The sequence below is a fragment of the Danio rerio genome, chromosome 1, assembly GCF_052040795.2.
Source record: "Danio rerio strain M-AB ecotype USA chromosome 1, GRCz13ab, whole genome shotgun sequence".
NCBI lineage: Eukaryota > Metazoa > Chordata > Actinopteri > Cypriniformes > Danionidae > Danio > Danio rerio.
The window spans coordinates 33,361,321-33,379,765 of record NC_141021.1 but is presented as its reverse complement, the minus strand read 5'-3'; the positions used below and the strand labels follow the sequence as shown (position 1 = coordinate 33,379,765).

The 18,445-nt window shown below is 32.9% G+C and overlaps 1 protein-coding gene across 1 annotated transcript in view; it reads left to right on the top strand.

Annotated features, from left to right (window-relative positions):
- The first annotated feature begins 5,652 nt into the window (after window positions 1-5,652).
- The window catches only part of ubac2 (UBA domain containing 2), a 29,113-nt gene continuing 16,320 nt past the window's right edge, over window positions 5,653-18,445 (top strand). Inside the window, 4 exon segments of the mRNA NM_001080561.3 lie at window positions 5,653-5,833; window positions 10,676-10,803; window positions 14,144-14,263; window positions 15,995-16,101. Of these exon segments, the coding sequence (NP_001074030.3) occupies window positions 5,800-5,833; window positions 10,676-10,803; window positions 14,144-14,263; window positions 15,995-16,101 (389 nt within the window). The 5' untranslated portion in view covers window positions 5,653-5,799.

Here is an 18,445-nt window from a genome sequence, read left to right as displayed (position 1 = left end):
CATTTTTAACCCTTACAAAAAAAATAACTGCAGTAAAATGAAGTAAAACTGCGGTACAACAGCAATACAACCACAGTATATAGAAGTATAAATACAGTAAAAATGAGTACAATTGCAAAATTGCAATACAATGAAGTAAACACAGTTCAATTACAGTACAATAACATTCAACAGCAGTATAAGTTGCAGTAACCTGTAATAAAACTTTACTCTTTACTGCACTTGTGCTGCTGTAGTCTAATATGCCAATGGTGTGGTAAAGGGTTTGTTCTTCAACATCTTCCAAGAATATTTTGTACTTTTTTCAGGGATGTTTTTTGGATTCAACTTTCTAATTAGAATTTTAAGAGTTTGTTTACAAAAACAAATAATACAAAATAACTGCAATGGACTTAATAGTACAGCAGCAGGAGCCTATATACTGTAGAAGGATAACTGTGGCAAAATTCAATGTAACTGTAAAAGTGCACTTTTAGCTTTATTCTGTATTGCAGTATTGTAGATGTATTTCTGTAGTTATTCTTCTGAAAATGCAATTCAATATATTGTGGTAGTACTGAAACCTCATTTGGAAACCATTGTCCACCGTGCAGGAAAAGTAATAGTTGTACTGCAGTGCACTGTAGTAGTACTTCAGTTGTATTGCAATAGCAGTACTGCATTATAGTAGTTGTAGTACTTCAGTACCGTTGCAGTAGTTGTACTTCAATTTAGTAGTAGTATCACCTACTATTGCAGCAGTTTTACTGCAGTTGTACTGTAGCAGTACTTTAGATGTATTGCAGTATAGATGTTCTGCAGTTGGTTGTATTGTTGTACTTCAGTTGTAGTAATACTGAAATATACTTAAATAATGCATTTTTAAAACTGCACTTTTCAGAAGTTAACTAAACCGCATATGCCTTTAAAAAACAAACTGCAGTATTTTTTTTTAATAGAAAAAAACTGCTGTAATTTTTGTAAGGCAAGTTGTTCCACTAATGTTGGAGATTTGATTGCTCTGAGATCATGATCAAGAAGAAATTTACTTTTACTAGAAGGTTCTTGCATGATAAACCTGCTTAATTTAGAATAGTTATAAAAACAAATTGGGTTGTACTTTATTTTTCAACCAGTTTCCTATTGTATCAGTATGGATGAAAATAATTGTTGTCTTTTTACTGGGAAAACTGCATGTCTTTCCAAAATTATAATCTAGCCTAGACAGAAAGAGTGTCCTATGTTAATCTGTACCGTTGTTTAAAATCAAGAGTTCAGATGCAAAAACCTCTTAAGTGCCATCTGAAATTTTATTTTAAAATTATTAATTTTCTCAGGCTTTTGGTAATCTCACTTGTATGGCAAAGTAGGTTATTGGTTCTTCCTTTGAAGTGAGCAAACAGAACATAAACATAGTAGACAAAAAAAAAAATGCAAATTTTAAGAAAAAAAAAATTCAGATGATGCTTAGAATTTTTTGCATCTGAACCCAAATAGCACACAAAAACTTTATCATTGTTATGGTGGACACGTATTTTGCTTTGCTAAAGCATAAGGACCCACATCATTTATAGTGGTATTTTTAATTTTATATATATATATATATATATATATATATATATATATATATATATATATATATATATATATATTTTAAAAGTGTTAACTATTTCTCACACTTTCAGACTGCAGCACCACAGGAGCCTCCATCATTCGGCGGTAGCTGCATGGGCCACAGAAACCGATGTCTTCCTTCATCTCTATTAGTCATGTGTCCCATTTCATGATTATCTTATGAAAAGCAGCAACTCCCCATAAGCATCGCCGCCGCCAGCCTGCGCAACACGTCTAAAACACCCAACAGATGGTCATTACACAAACAGGCTAATTTATCTCAAAGCCAGCAGTGGGGAACAAACAAAAGTATTTTACTTAATGTAGCAGCTTGACGTTGACTTGCAGCTGAGCTTTCAAACCGGCTCAAATGAAAGATGTCTTGTTTCCATTAATTCTCCAGCAGAGAAAACTCTTGTTTGTGAAATTGAAGTCAGATGATAGCACTGATCATTTATCAAAAGCCAAATGGCCTGTTTCATCGCCGGAAACTAGTTAAAGCTATACTGCCTTTTATTTCTTGCATTATTATTATTAGTTTTTGCAATACAAGTAAATAAAAATATCACCATGCTGTCCACATGCTTGAAAACTTAACCTTTATTAAACCTGTATTTGATTAATCGTATAGCCCAATAATAATAATAATAATAATAATAATAATAATAATAATAATAATAATAAGCTTAAGCTGTTTACTAACAATACTTCCAGCTGTCAATCCAAACCAGTTGTATGTGCTGCCACCGCGTGGTTATAAAACCAAAGTGCAGATTAAAGCCTTTGATGCGAGATGAAAAATAGCATAGTATAAAATATCTACAATCATTAAATAAAAAAGCAATAATAAGATAAAATAAAACTAATTAAACATTAGAAATATTATTAAAAGGTTATTTAGGAAGGGAAGAAAGGTATTTTAATCTATGATTATTCATGTTCTATAAATTCTAGACACAACCTTAGTCAGTACAAAGTATTACACAGACTGCACATTCTATTCTAAAACAAAGCTTAGTAAATTCTATCCGTCAATTTCCCCCACATGCGACAAGTGTAAAGCTGCTCAGGGTACCTTAGCACATCTTTTTTGGTCTTGTGTTTAAGTTCAGATTTTAATTTTTTTTTTTTTTTTGTAAGAAACATTTCAGTTCTTCGCGGTTTACGATTTTGTTTTACTCTTTGACTCAATGATAGCTATTTTTGGCTGGTCAGTTTTTTTGGTGACTCTCCACCAAAATGTACGGTTACCTGTTCAGTATGGCATGATCATATAGCAAAAAATAAATAAAAAAAAAAAGAAAAAAAATTGTTTCTGGAAGAAAAATGTTAGACTTCTTTATTTCTAACTGGCTTCTTGGACTCACCTCCACTTTACATTTGGAAATAATTAGATATTCTGAACTCTGCAAAATTTGATAAGATGTGGGATCTTGTCTTTTTTTCTCCCTAAAACACCATAAAAACTTAGAATGTTGTTTAATTTTTGAAGATTTGTAAGGTTTTGACATTGCTGTGTCTTTTTGTAGGTCATACAGTTGAAGTCAGAATTATTCACCCCCCTGAATTATAAGCCCCCAGTTTAATTTCCCCCCCATTTTCTGTTTAATGGAGAGAGGATTTTTCAACACATTTCTAAACATAGTTTTAATAACTCATTTCTAATAACTGATTTATGTTTGTCTTTTTCATCATGACAGTAAATAATATCAAGACACTTCTAAGCACTTCTAAAGTGACATTAAAAAGCTTAACTAAAGTAGGTTAATTAGGTTAACTAGGCAGGTTAGGGTAATTAGGCAAGTTATTGTTTAATGATGGTTTGTTCTGTAGACTATTGAAAAAAATATGTATCTTAAAGGGGCTAATAATTTTAACCTTAAAATGGTGTTTTAAACATAAAAAAACATATTTTTTTCTAGCCAAGACAAAACAAATCAGACTTTCTCCTGAAGAAAAAATATTATCAGGCAAACTGTAAAAATTATCTTGCTCTGTTAAACATCATTTGAGAAATATTTTAAAAAGTTAAAAACAATTGGAAAGTTTAATGTTCTGACTTTAACTGTATGTCTTGCATGTCGCCATTTTCCCTTGTTTCTAATTGTTTCCCTTGTTATGCTTTATTTCAAATTTTGCAAAAATTATTGTTGTCATGATGGGTTTGTCTGTCTGTTCTTTGTTTTATATGTCTGCAAAAACTACAAAAAACTACTATACACACACACACACACACACACACACACACACACACACACACACACACACACACATATATATATATATATATATATATATATATATGTATATATACACACACACACACACACACACACACAGACACACACACACACACACACACACACACACACATATATACACACACACACACACACACACACACACACACACACACACACACACACACACATATATATATATATATATATATATATATATATATATATATATATATATATATATATATAGTTTATATGTTTTGAGGCACTAAACGTGTAAAAGAAGCTGTCAAAAGAATTATGGCAGAATTATTGTCAGAATTATTGTCAGAATTATTAGATACCTAATCACTTAAGACATAACAATAATGTCAAATTCAAACTAAGTAATACAAAAACAATCTAATTTTGACCTATTTTTGTCAAGATAATGATTTAATATACATTATTAATCATATAAGTTAGATGATTGTTCAATTTGCATTTATAGACTAATATAAATTATAAACACATTAAACTTTATTATAATCATCAATAATAATAATAATAATAATAATAATAATAATAATAATAATAATAATAATAATAATAATAATAATAATAATAATAATAATAATTTCATTTCATTGCTGCTGTTTTTTTTTATAGTGGAAATTGATTTCTATTGAAAAACAGCCCAACAACATTATTTTAAACGTACAGTAAGATTCATTTTTACTATATATTATTTGCTCATGAATCAATCTTTGCAACAATGTTAATTTGAGTTCAGGTTGTATACTTCATTACTATATGATTATAAGTAATGCATTATTACTTTTGCCTAAATATTGTTCAGTGTCATTTTGTTACAGGGATTTTGATTTTAGAATTTATAAAAAAAATAAACAACTCAACCTAGGATCTTTATAGAAGTTTGCTAAATTAATAGAATATGTTTTAAACACTCCATGAGGACGCAAAGGAATCACTGCTTGCTTAAAAATAATTTAATTCTTCATTTTAAGCTGGTAGCTGACAATAATAGTGTTGTTTTAAAATGTCTAAAAAATAATTCAAACAGATTTAAGAAATCAGTTTTTACTTTTCTGTTTCATTGATTGTATTTAATAAGCAATAAAATTATTGTGGGCCAGTTTGCAATAGCAATACTTCACTATTTTGAGCAAGGTAGGGCCTCAAAAGGATTCTCTTATAGGGTCCCCAAATGTACAGGGCCGGTGTTCTGACGATCTGTGCTACCTCATCAGAATGTGCAATATGTCATATTTCATCTAAAAAAAAACAGGGTTAGCACGTCAGCTTCAAATGTCTATCAGAATGAACTTAAAGAAGGGTGAAAAACAGGGATAACACATTTTGTCAGCTTCAAAAGTCAATCGGAATGAACTATACCACTCTAATAAACAAATAAAATATAAAACTAATGAAAAAAAAATAAGACAGTTTATTCTAATAGACATTTGAAGCTGCTACACCTTTTTCTACATTGTTCAATAAAGTAGTTAATTTCGAAAGATATTTGAAGCTGATAATATGTGCTACCCCTGTTTTACATCCTTATTTAATGTGGTAGATAGATCCTTCTGATAGACATTTGAAGCTATTTTGGTATATAAGACATGACAGATTAAGCTACCGGTAACATATTCTAAGCAGGTAGCACAGATCGTCAACACCCGGCCTGCTTGAGGCTTATACACGTATATGCAAGCTGTAACCCCTTTGCATTCACTGTAACGGCCTCTAGTGGCTAATTGCTGTAAAAGAAAACGCTAATTTCGTAGAAGTGACGCGGGTGAAGTTTGTCTCTTGCGAGGCACCATCCTCGATACCCTTTCCCCTTTCCCTCTCTCGTTGCAAGATTTCCTTATAACTCGTAATGTTTTTACATTTTAAATTCAGTGCCTTTAAGTCGCTTTTTCCATAGTTTTCTTAGTTACGTTATATTCCGCGTGTAAGTGGCATGATGTTCACGTCCACCGGTTCGTGGGGATTATGTAAGTACAGTTCAAAACCCATCATGTCAAGAAGATCAGATCAGATCAGATCCGTCTGTCTGTCAGTCATTCAGTTTTAAGCTCAGTCATCATGAACCTTCATCCGATTATTATTGCACTTCACAAATGATCCTGGCTATCACGTCAGTTTGATTTCGCTTATGAATTTAGACAGGAAGTGTTAGGAGAGAAATCAGCTTCTTCTGGGAAATTGCGACGCCACAATCATGTATCTCATTATAACCTATTTAATTTTAAGAGATTGACAAAAAGACAGAACTCTGCTTAAAACCACTGTGATGACCACATTTCAAATAAACACCATTAAAAAAACTGGTACTGCATATTGCTTATTTATGTAACTTTTGAAACACCATTTACTTTTCCTTATGCTGTTTAAATCCGTTATGTTACTATATATATATATATATATATATATATATATATATATATATATATATATATATATATATATATATATATATAATTTTAAGTGATGCTCTGGGACTCTTTGAAAGTTAACCGTTCATTTACAAGTTCCTTCTTTAGTAAAACATTGCTGTTTGAAAGTTAATAAACGTATTGAAGTCACATAGATTTTTATATTATGCTATGTTGTTTCAAAAATAAAATTGTTATGGTTTTATAGTTTTACCAGTTTATAACTAAATTTGTAGGTTTCAAAGTTACATTCACTGCAACATAGATCTGGGGATCTCATAGGGCCATGTGAGAATTTTAGGAGTCCTTGGGAGTTTTTGGAGAAAACTGTTGAAAACAATCTATGTTTTATTTAACAAAATGAAAATGTGATTGAAATAATTAATTAAATCTTTTATTTAAGATAAATAATTAAACATGTTTACGGTGGCTGAGAGTTTGACATGCTGCAGTTTAAGAAAACGCATGCAATTTAGGGCTGCAAGATTAATTGAACTACGATCACAATCTTGATTCGACCCTAAACATCTTATTTCAGCTTTTCTATGATTCCACCATTATATTTTCAAGGTCAGAAGAGAAGCAAGGCAGTCGCACAAGTCTTCACAGCAACTTTGACACCTTCAAATGGCGTTAAAAGTGTAACATACTGTATTTATAAGGTATAATTCACCCAAAAATGTCATTTCTGTTTTTATGAATATGACGTATTCGTGGCCGCAAAATCACATGTGAGCTGACCGCGAGCTGTTTGTTTACTACCGAGAACGCGCACGTGCATGCATGACGGCTACTTTAGTGAACACAACCTGCATAGGCTGTGAATAACAGGTAATGAAGTTGTAAATAACGTTCAGTTGCACAGAGTGATCGTTTGAGAGCCGTGCGGGAGGCTTGATTTGCATGTATGTATTTTTTTCTCACAGTGATAGCCCCAAAAAAGTGAAACCTGTGCGCACATCATTTAAATGAGCATATGGCATTTTACAGTTATGATTATGACTAACATTTAATGTTTTTTCTTACATAGCGAACACATAGTGTTGTGCAGGAATATGATAATGACAAAATTCAAATTTTACCAGTGAAAACAAATGGTCTAATAATGTTGTCAGTAACAGATGACAAGCACATCTTAAACATAATAAATAAACTTAATAATTATGAATAGTTATATTCTGATGTTATCATTTTACAAAATTAATTTTAAGCAACAGTAGACCTATATATAGGCCTAAATGCTGATTTATACTTCTGCGTCAAATGCCGGCGTATGCTACGGCACTGACGCATAGCCCTTCGCCGTGGCCGTCGGCGTCACTGACATGCACCTGTCAAAAAATGTAACTACACGTCGCAACAACGCGTAGCGCAAGCTCTGTAATTGGCCACCTTGGTAGCGCTGACGAGTCTGGGTGGGACCGAGAGCCGCGCGAATGGTGCGAGCGATTGTTTACAAGTGTGGAGTCCCGTGAAGGAGCTCTGGATGGAAAGTTTTGTTTTGTGTTTACCTCATAGTTAAAGTTGTTGCATGTCTGCCAGTTCCTGCCTCAAAATGAGCGAGTTTGAGCCACTTGTCCATCCCGGAAGTGTTCAGGAAAAGCAAAAAAGCAGCGAAGAAACTCGACACAGAGGACCATTTACACCTCACTGCCAACTAGCGTTTCGGAAGTGTTAATGCATTGCAGACCAACAGAGACAGTGCGCAGAAGTATAAATGCACAGCCACGTGTGTTGCATGCGCCCTGGGTTACGCCGGTCACTTGACGCAGAAGTATAAATCAGGCTTAATATTATTGTTGTTGTTTTACCATATGTTTGAGAATTAACAACAATAATAGTCTTATCATATTAACCTTTATTTTACATTTACAGAATCGTGAAAAATCATGATCTTAATTTTAAGCAAAAAAAATCATGATTCACATTTTTGCTAGAATTGTGCAGCCCTAATGCAATTGCAAAAATGCCATCAAATTGAGAAAACATCTTCATCTATTTGACAGCAAACATGCTGCAAATTGTCACAACACAAACACATTTTTAAAGAAGGAGCTGCATTTTTACACAATGCAAACAATTTTCAAAAAAACACGCTGCATTTTCACACAACGCAAACAATTTACAAAAAAGTATGGCATTTTTAAACAATGCAAAAAATTTACAAAAAAAGCACTGCATTTTCACACAACGCAAACAATTTACAAAAACCCACTGCATTTTCAAACAACACAAACAATCTACGAAAACATGCTGCTTTTTCACACAACACAAACAATTTTTAAAAACGTGCTGCATTTACACATAATGCATACAATTTACGAAAACATGCTGCATTTTCACACAACGCAAACAATTTACAAAAATGCACTGCATTTTCACACAACACAAACAATTAACAAAAATGCACTGCATTTTCACACAACACAAACAATTTACGAAAACACGCTGCATTTTCACACAGCGCAAACAATTTACAAAAACATGCTGCAATTTACACATAATGCATACAATTTATGAAAACATGCTGCATTTTCACTCAACGCAAACAATTTACAAAAACACGGTGCATTTTCACACAACGCAAACAAATTACAAAAACACGATGCATTTTCACACAACGCAAATGATTTACAAAACTGCACTGCATTTTCACACAAAACAAACAATTTACGAAAACACGCTGCATTTTCACATAATGCAAACAATTTATAAAAAAGCACTGCATTTTTACACAATGCAAACAATTCACAAAAAAGCACTGCATTTCACACAACGCAAACAATTTACGAAAACGCACTGCATTTTCACACATACCCAAACAATTTATGAAAACACGCTGCATTTTCAAACAACACAAACAATTTACGAAAACACGCTGCATTTTCACACAACGCAAACAATTTACGAAAACACGCTGAATTTTCACACAACACAAACAATTTACGAAAACGCACTGCATTTTCACACAGCACAAACAATTTATTAAAAATGCTGCATTTTCACACGGCGCAAACAATTTACAAAAATGTGCTGCATTTACACACAATGCAAACAATTTACGAAAACATGCTGCATTTTCACACAATGCAAGCAATTTACAAAAACAAGCTGTATTTTCACACAATGCAAACAATTTACAAATACATGCTGCATTTTTACACAACGCAAACAATTTACAAAATAGCACTGCATTTTTACACAACGCAAACAATTTTACGAAAACACGCTGCATTTTCACACAACGCAAACAATTTACGAAAATTACAATTTACGATTTTTTTTTTACACATTTTTGGGTCCACTCGAAATATTTCTGTTATGTTTTGATGTTTTTGCAAATGTTGTAAAAAAATGCAGGCGTTTTTGTAAATAATTTATTACAAGGTATTTGTAGTGTAATATACAACACCAACTCAGACAATATATCACTTCAATATCATATATCGCTAAAAATATTAATACAAATCACTTTTTGCAACCTTTCAAGGTTAAAAGTTGTTGGAAGGAATTCAGTATTGCAATATAAAAGCATAAATAATTGTTGAAAAATAAAAACGTGTCACAAAATATGGAAAACTGCAAATTTACGGATATTATTTTACAATGTATATAATAATCTAGTTATATATAATGATCTAATACTCAAAATCATTAAATATAAGATAGGATAATTTGATAATTAAAATAAATGAATCAATTGATTAAATACATTTTTAAAAAATCATACATTTAGTGCAAATGGTAATTTACAGAATACTTAGTTTGATCGAGATTTATTAATTTTCCTTCGACTTAGTGCTTTTTTTGTCAGGGGTCATCACAGCAGTATGATCCGCCAACTATTCCGGCATATGTTTTTTGTTGTGGATGCCCTTCCAACCACAACCCAGTACTGGGAAACACCCATACATTTTCACATTTACACGCACGTACAAACTACAGCCAGATTAGTTTATCCAATTCACAATACTGCATGTCTGCGGTTTGGACTGTTGGGGAAGCCGGAGCACCTCGAGGAAACACACACAACACGGGGGGAACATGCAAACTCTACACACAGCTGGGACTCAAACCAGTGACCTTCTTGCTGTGAAGTGACAGTGCTAATCACTGCTAACCAACAGATTTTGCTTTGCTCTCATTTATAATCTACAGGTTTCACTGTATAAATTGGGTCTTTTTACATTATTCTAAAGATTCCCTGCATTTAATATGATCATAGCTGATTGCATGAGGATGATCATATAGCCATTCAAAAGACTGAAAACCCCTGACATTAACTAGTGTGTCTGACAGATTCACCTAAAGATCCAATATGTCCTCCAGTTAGAATATGTACTTTAATTTTTTATGTCAACAAAAGATCTAATGATGTAATTTTATTTCTGTGTTGTACAGATAAAGCACCCCTGTCGAAGAGCTTACTTCTGCTTCCTACAGTCCTCACTGTGCTGCTGACTGTGCTTCTGCCTCAGTACCAGGATCTGTTCATATACAACCTCCAGGCCATCAGGCAGGGCAAGCAGGTGAGATATACAATCAAAAACCAAACTTATTCATACACCTTCAACATTTCCCACATTATCAGAGTTAATTTATTAAAATAGGTAATGGTAGTAGAATAGAAACTGATTTTTTTTGCGTATAATATATGTCAAATAGCACCAATTCTAGTATTAATTAGTGGCTTATTACCTGCCTATAGTTTAAGTACACATGAAATCAAAACTAACCATATTGATTTTGTTAGCTCACACTGCTAGTTTTGTGGTGAACAATTCATCTGCATGTCATTAAGAAAAAAAATGTTTGTCCTTGTTTGTAATCTTTGTTTAAAATCTTAAAAATCACTTCCTGTATTACGTCTGTCTGAGGTATTGGGTGTAGTTAACACATTTAACCACATCCCTCCAACTGTCTGTTTTGACAGCGTTGTGATAACAAACAGAAATGGCGAGGATGCGTCTGTTAGGTTCTCATAACTGTCTTCAAACCCTTTTCCTGATCTTTCTGAATGAAATGCCTATTTACTACATCCAATCAGCTTGCAATAGGAAAAGCATGCCACACCTACTGTTTTCTCATTTAATATTCAGTTTCTCTAGGAACTGCGTGACAATATGGAAAATAATGTTTGCTTCATGCAGATAAGATGAAGATATTAGCTGTTAATTAGTATTAGTATTAAGTACATATTCTGCATGATCTTATTCTACATTTCTGATCCGAAATCCAACTGCTGTCTGATAAATATTAAGAAGCAGCAAATTAGAAGTCTATTGAGTTAAAAGTCATAGTTATAAGTTTGTTAAAGGGGTGGTCCACTATGATATCATATTTTAAACTTTAGTTGATGTGTAATGTAGCTGTGTGAACATAAACAACATCTCTGAATGTAAAAAGTTCTAAGTTCAATGCAAAGGGAGACCTTGGGTTTTACAGAGTTAGCTTAGCAAAGCCTACAATGAACGAATTTTGGGGACTACAAAAAATACTTCAGCCCCCTGTGAGATCACAAAGGTTCATTACTGCGCATCCAAACTGAGCAGGTAAGGGCCGTGGCCAGAGGCGCTGTAACGTTATAGCAGAGATGAAGCTAAAAATGCATCTAAACACGGCTGTTTCCACAGAGCTTCGTCTGTTTCTGTATTTGGGCTTCCAAAGGACGCGACACAAAGATAGAAGTGCTTACAGTTCAATATTATGTTCCAGAGAATTATAAAATACATAGCAAGCATGATTTGACAAAACAGCTCCAGAATCTCTCCCAGTTCAGTGCTGGATTCGGCTAAAATCTCCTCAAACCAGAAGCTGTGAACCACAACCAGTAAGTGCTTTTATTTGTTAAAATTGATCATGACATGTACAGTGTCTAGCGTTAACGGTATGCTGTAGCAACGATGTAAACAATGCGAAATGCTGCTTTGCGAGCAAATGATTTAGCTAGAAATTCATATTTATCAGTCAAACTGCTGTAAACACACACGCACGCACGCACGCACACACACACACACACGCTTTATTCCTCTGTCACGATATTACAGAAAATAACTTAATCCGAGCATCAGAGAAAAAGAAAAAGAAAGTCCTGCGCACTTGCGCTTTTTACAGAAAGTTCACACATTTACACACACACACACACATGGACGCAGACAACATTCACACCATACACACACATAGACGCACACGCAAACGCTCTTAAAGGAGCCGCACCCCATTTTCACTCGTTACAGACACTTGTCAGATTTTATTTTAGAGCAGGCAGGAGGTTGACTGATTGTTTACACAGCAGAAAAGAGCGTGCTTTTACGGGCGTGACGTGGAGCCGATCCGCGAATAGCAGCACATTATGACGATGATCAATCAGAGTCACTTAAGCCGAGTAGCTGTGTATAATCAGTGAGATATGTAAAAAAATAACGCGATTTCCTTCAAGTGAAACATGAGCACACATTGCTTCACATTGCTTTGCAACATTCTGGACCACCCCTTTAATAGTAAGAATTGTACCTTTAAATAAAGTGTGACCAATTACTTTGTTTTGCTGTACTTACTTACATAAATGAACTTTAGTTCATTTTAGTGCCATCCACTAGTAAAGATATATTTATGTTATATAATTTACTTGAACAATTAGTGATTTCCAAAAATCTAAATAATTTTATTAAACCATTAAAATGTACATAATTTATCCATAACCTACTGAAGATAAGAATAGTAGTTTCTGTTTACAGCCTTTACAGTGCCTTTACAGATTGCATGCAAGGTTTCTACATTTATAACCACCACAGAGGATATTGGGGGTTGCAAGTCACTGGGATTGTTATATTGGGGTTTGCAGGCTGAAAAGTTTGGGAACCCCTGCGCTATATTAAATGTGCAATTTTAAACTATTTATATTGTTCCTTAATGTTTGCCTTGTTATTATTATTATTCTTAGCAAGGTTCTTAATCAGTATTTAAAAATAAATTCTTAAAAATAAATTCTTAAAGTATAAAATTTTTGTCAATAATGGGTCAGAATAAGTAAATAAAATGGAAGAATTGTCCTAGTCCTAATTAATTGTTCAGAAATATATGATAATAATTTTTGACCAAAGCAAAAGTTCATTACGTATAACTTTTCTTTTGAATTTCAAACCAGTGATGTGAATATTTGCCATTTATAAACTTATTTAGGTTTCTTCCTTCCTTGAATGTCATAGATTAGAGAAAGTCAGTGCATGAAGTGATATTTTGAGCACTGCGTTGCAGAACATTACATTATTTACAAATGACTGTGTGAAGACATTATATATGGGGACTTGCATGGATGCCTGATAATAAATGATTTCATCAGCAAATTTATAGAATAACAAATGTTGAATAACTGCGTAGTATACCCTGCTATAATTTAAAATATAATTTAAAATGTTTGCAGTCATTAATCAAATGTAATCCTGCATGAGCATCAAGTTGTAATGAAATGCGAATTGTTGTAAACTTGTCTCAGATTTGGTGTCAATAATTATGTAGCATAATACCACATTATATGATTGCAATGTAACATATAACATTGGATTTTAAAAGCATTTAGCAACTTTGCATTAGTATAATTAGTAAACAGGAATAACAGATAAATAATTCGTAATGCATTTGATTTTTTTCTGATTGCATAATCGTCTTCCAGCTATTGTGCCAACTTCCAGAAATAATGGAAATATTGCTTGCTCTTAAAATTAGTTTTTGTTTAAATTAGGGCTATATTAAATAATAATTGTAATGCTTTATGTGTATAACTATTTATGACTGATAGCACATTTCAAAATATTCCTAAACATTAATAAAAAGTCATTGTGTGTGTTTGTGTTTCCTTGGTTTTTGTAGTTCTGGAGGCTGGTGAGTGGACGACTTTTCTGTCTGGACCTGAAAGACACTTTCTGCAGCAGTCTGCTTATTTACAATTTCCGCATATTTGAGAGAAGGTTTGGCAGCCACAAATTTGCTGTAAGTATTAGGTGTCAATGGTGGCTTTTTGTGTGCGTCTGCCTGTTTTTTTTTTTAAATATGAAAAGTTTGGAAAGTGCCATGTTCTATTTAGAAAGTTTCAAAATGGTTTGTGTATTTTGTAAAACATGAAAATACACATGAAAATAATAAAAAAGTGTTCATTGTTAGTCATTGTTTCCTCACTAATCCTAAAGCTTTGTATTTTTTATAATAGATCATTTTATTATCCACAGGGTCTTAAAACTTCTTTAAATGTTTTTAATTAAAAAAATAATAATAATCTATTGCAATATTGTGTTGTAAGTCTTAAATCATTTTAAACAGGTCACAATTTCCCTATGTCCATTTAAAACTATACCAATTGGACCGAAATGCATTCAATGACCAACAATCTCTCTAAAAAAACAAATGTTACATTTTCAACTCCATTTACCAACATGATGTAATTCTCTTCCTTACATTAATATTTAATAAACTATCTCAATGTATTTTGGACAGACTGTTGTGCATAAATTTAGTGTATTATACTTTTTAAAATGTGTCAGTTTTTTAAAAGTAGCATTATGTTAAAAAAAGGTGCATGTTTACAACTAGAGTTGCACATTGTTTAAAATGAGCTAAGAAATAACTAAATACATTTTTTTGATAAGGCAAGTAAAATCTTTTTATTGGCCCAACTGTGTCATTTGAAAAGTCCTGTATGAGCCTGAAATTTTATTTATAATGGTCTTAAAACTATGAAATTGTTTTGAGTGTTAAATAAAATGCCTGATTTCCACTGAGTACTACGGTTGAGTACAGTATGAATTGGTTTGGGACACCCTCATCAGGCTTGCAAGAAAGTTGTGTTTGATGTTGATCTTGGGTAAAGACGAAGGTCATACACATATCACAGATCACATCTTTTGTGCAGATCATCATTTCAAATGTAGAATAGAGAGGAAGCTAGAAAGCTCAAAAACATGCAAATTTTAACATGTTGAAAATGTGTTGTTTTCACAAATAGATTATTTATTGTTTACACTTGAAAAAGTCAACCAAATAATTTATGCATAAACTATGTACAAACAACATGTATTTAACATTTATGCTACGCATAAACAAAAAGCATTTAGCAGTGAGTCTATCTCTTTTTTTGTATGTGTGTACCATGCGTATTGCGTATCATACTGTATTGAACTAAGCTGTAAAACTCAGTGGAAACAAGCCATTACAGTAACATTTGTAGTATTTTTTCTTAATTCATGTGTAAATACATAACTAATGGGACTTTATTGTAAAGTATGACTAACAAAGTATATACACATGCAGACACACATATATCATTTAAATGCACACAAAAACAATAGCTTCATAATACTACGCACACACATACCAGATCAAGATAAGGTGCATAAAGGTCAAATGACACCGGCATTTTATCTAGTAATCAGTTCACATCAGTTTTTGGACACGTAATCAAAGCATACTGCTCTTTTCATCAGCCTTCCATTTAGAATGTATTTTATTTAAAATGTATAAACATTAAAATTAGATTTTTTATTCTTTTTTTTAAAGTGTGTTCTTTGGAATGAAACCAAAAGCTATCTCACATGTCACCGAACGTTTCATTTCACGTGCTTATTTACTGTAGATTCATTCACATGCTGAGGAGTTTAAACCATTTTAATTAGTTTTATTAAAGCTGTTCCCCTAAAGCATTGTCCTGTTTTTGATCATGATGTTTAGTCTTTCCTCTTTGGAGCTTGGGTTCTTTCTGCTTTTGTGGACTTGCTGCTGACAGAAGCTCTTCGCTTCACGTTTGAACTTAAGGTGGATGTTCTTCCAGCTGGATTGTGAGTATAACATGTTTTTGTATCGTTCGCAGCTCTTTGCAAGTTATTAGGTGTTATGAGCAGTATTACCGTGTGAATGCACTGTGTGATGCAATCAGACTGGTTTGCTGCTGATTCCTGAAACACTATCTGTATGTGAAAGCATAGTTCTTGAGTTTCCTGTTGAACAAACATCAACTTCCCTGTTTAAAATTGTAATTTAGATTTGCATAATGTAACTTCTAGTGAAAGTCAAGTATCCTGAATATTCTTACAATATGTTATTGTTTTCTTTGTGCTACTAGCTGTGTGAGGATCCTTTATGTGAGATTGGCATGTAGTGTTTTTATTTTTTATAAAAAGATCTGTAATAGCTGCTGTGCGTCAATCAGTGAAATTCTTACACAGGTCTGAAGAAATCTCCTAAGTATTTCAAGTGTTACTATCGCTCATCTTGACATTTGACACCCTTGTTGATTCATTCACGTTCACTGTTTCACAAGCATCATATTCTTTTGTATTCATTTTTTAATGTATAAATGACATTATATATATTTGAGTTAGCAATAGCTGATTTTCAAGGGATAGTTCATACAAAAATTCTTAGGTGGGATAATGATATAACTACTTACCTAACATTTCATAGTTTCAGAAACAAATAAACAAATAAAACTTGCTACTGATGCCTGTTTCTCAAACTGTCACTTGTACATTGTTTGAGACAAGTTGGTTTTAACTGCTGTTAATGACGTCATACTGGTGGTGGAGGAGTCATTTCTACTAATAAAATGCTATAGAACTTAATATAACTCAAATAACAAGCTTTGCATATTTACTTTCAGTTCATTTCTGTTTCAGTTCTTTGGTTTTTTTATTTAATTATGTGCAATAAAAATGGTCTGTGCATTGAATAAAAGATAAATACTAGCATACTAATATTGCATTCTAGCATACTGCATACTAGCTTGCTCATTTTAATCATATTTGCCGTCTAGTTAAGCCCATACATCATACTAAGAAGAAACTTTGCACCCACTCACACTAGGCTATCTGAACCATGTCTGTGCGTGTTTCCAGGTTCATTTGACAAGTGTGAGGACTCCGAATTGGGCTCAGGCATAGTTTAGTTGGCGATACCTGGCCCGGTTGGAAGAGGTGTGCCAGAGCGCAGTTCGGTTGGTCTTTGGCATGGAATGCTTGTAGTGTGAGTGCGAAGCGCGACTGAGCCCAAAACCAAATACGCCACGTCACTTTTATGGGGCTGTTTCATATAGATTTATTAATCATTCTTATTTTTCAATGAACATGAACTGTCATGGTTTATTAAAGACGCAAATCCCACGCTGCATTTGCGCTTTGGCATGGTTCAAGGCAACTGTACCTTATGTCAGCACGCCCTGTGCCTTTAAACAGGATGAGAGCTAAAGTTATAAACAAACACAACAGACTATGGAAATTGTGTTTTATTTAGGCTAAAACAAAAGTTATTAATTTTTTTGAAAAACATTTAAAGGTCGAAATTATTAGCCCCTTTAAGCTATATATTTTTTCGATAGTCTACAGAACAAACCCACGTTATACAATTACTTGCCTAATTACCCTAACCTGCCTAGTTAACCTAATTAACCCATTAAAGCCTTTAAATGTCACTTTAAGCTGTATAGAAGCGGCTTGAAAAATATCTAGTAAAATATTATTTACTTTCATCAGGGTAAAGATTAAAAAAAAGGTTATTAGAAATGAGTTATTAAAACTATTATATTTAGAAATGTGTTAAAAAATCGTCTCTCGGTTAAATAGAAATTGACGGGGGGCAAATAATTCTGACTTCAACTGTATATCCTTGAAACACATAAAGCAATGTTTTGTAGAATGTTCATAAATGTTGGTGATGTGTATGGATAAAAAACACTGAAACTGGCAAATTATTTTGTAGAATCTTTTTTATGTTCTATACAGTAAAGAAAAGCATACAACTTGTAATTTCTGAGTAAAAAAGTTATTTTGTGAGAATTATTTTTGAGAACATTTCATTTAACATTTTTGTTTAACAGTTACACTTTCATTGAACAAAGTCAACATTTAGTTCATGTGTCATGTATATTTGATCTCTTTCCTCTTTTTGTGCTCAACAGTTGTTAGATGAAGTGTGTGTTGTTTAAATCGAGGAAGGCCAAATTGTCTGGGACTTTTTCTTTTTCTTTGACTATTTGTGACTTTTCATTAGCCTTTTCCATGACTTATAACTGACAGTTTTGTTCTCAGATGTTCTGTTCCATCACCTTAAGGCTTGTTTTCTGAAGCTTTAATCCACTTTTGACCACTTCCAGCCTAAAACATTATCTTTTTAGGATGTGTTGTAAGA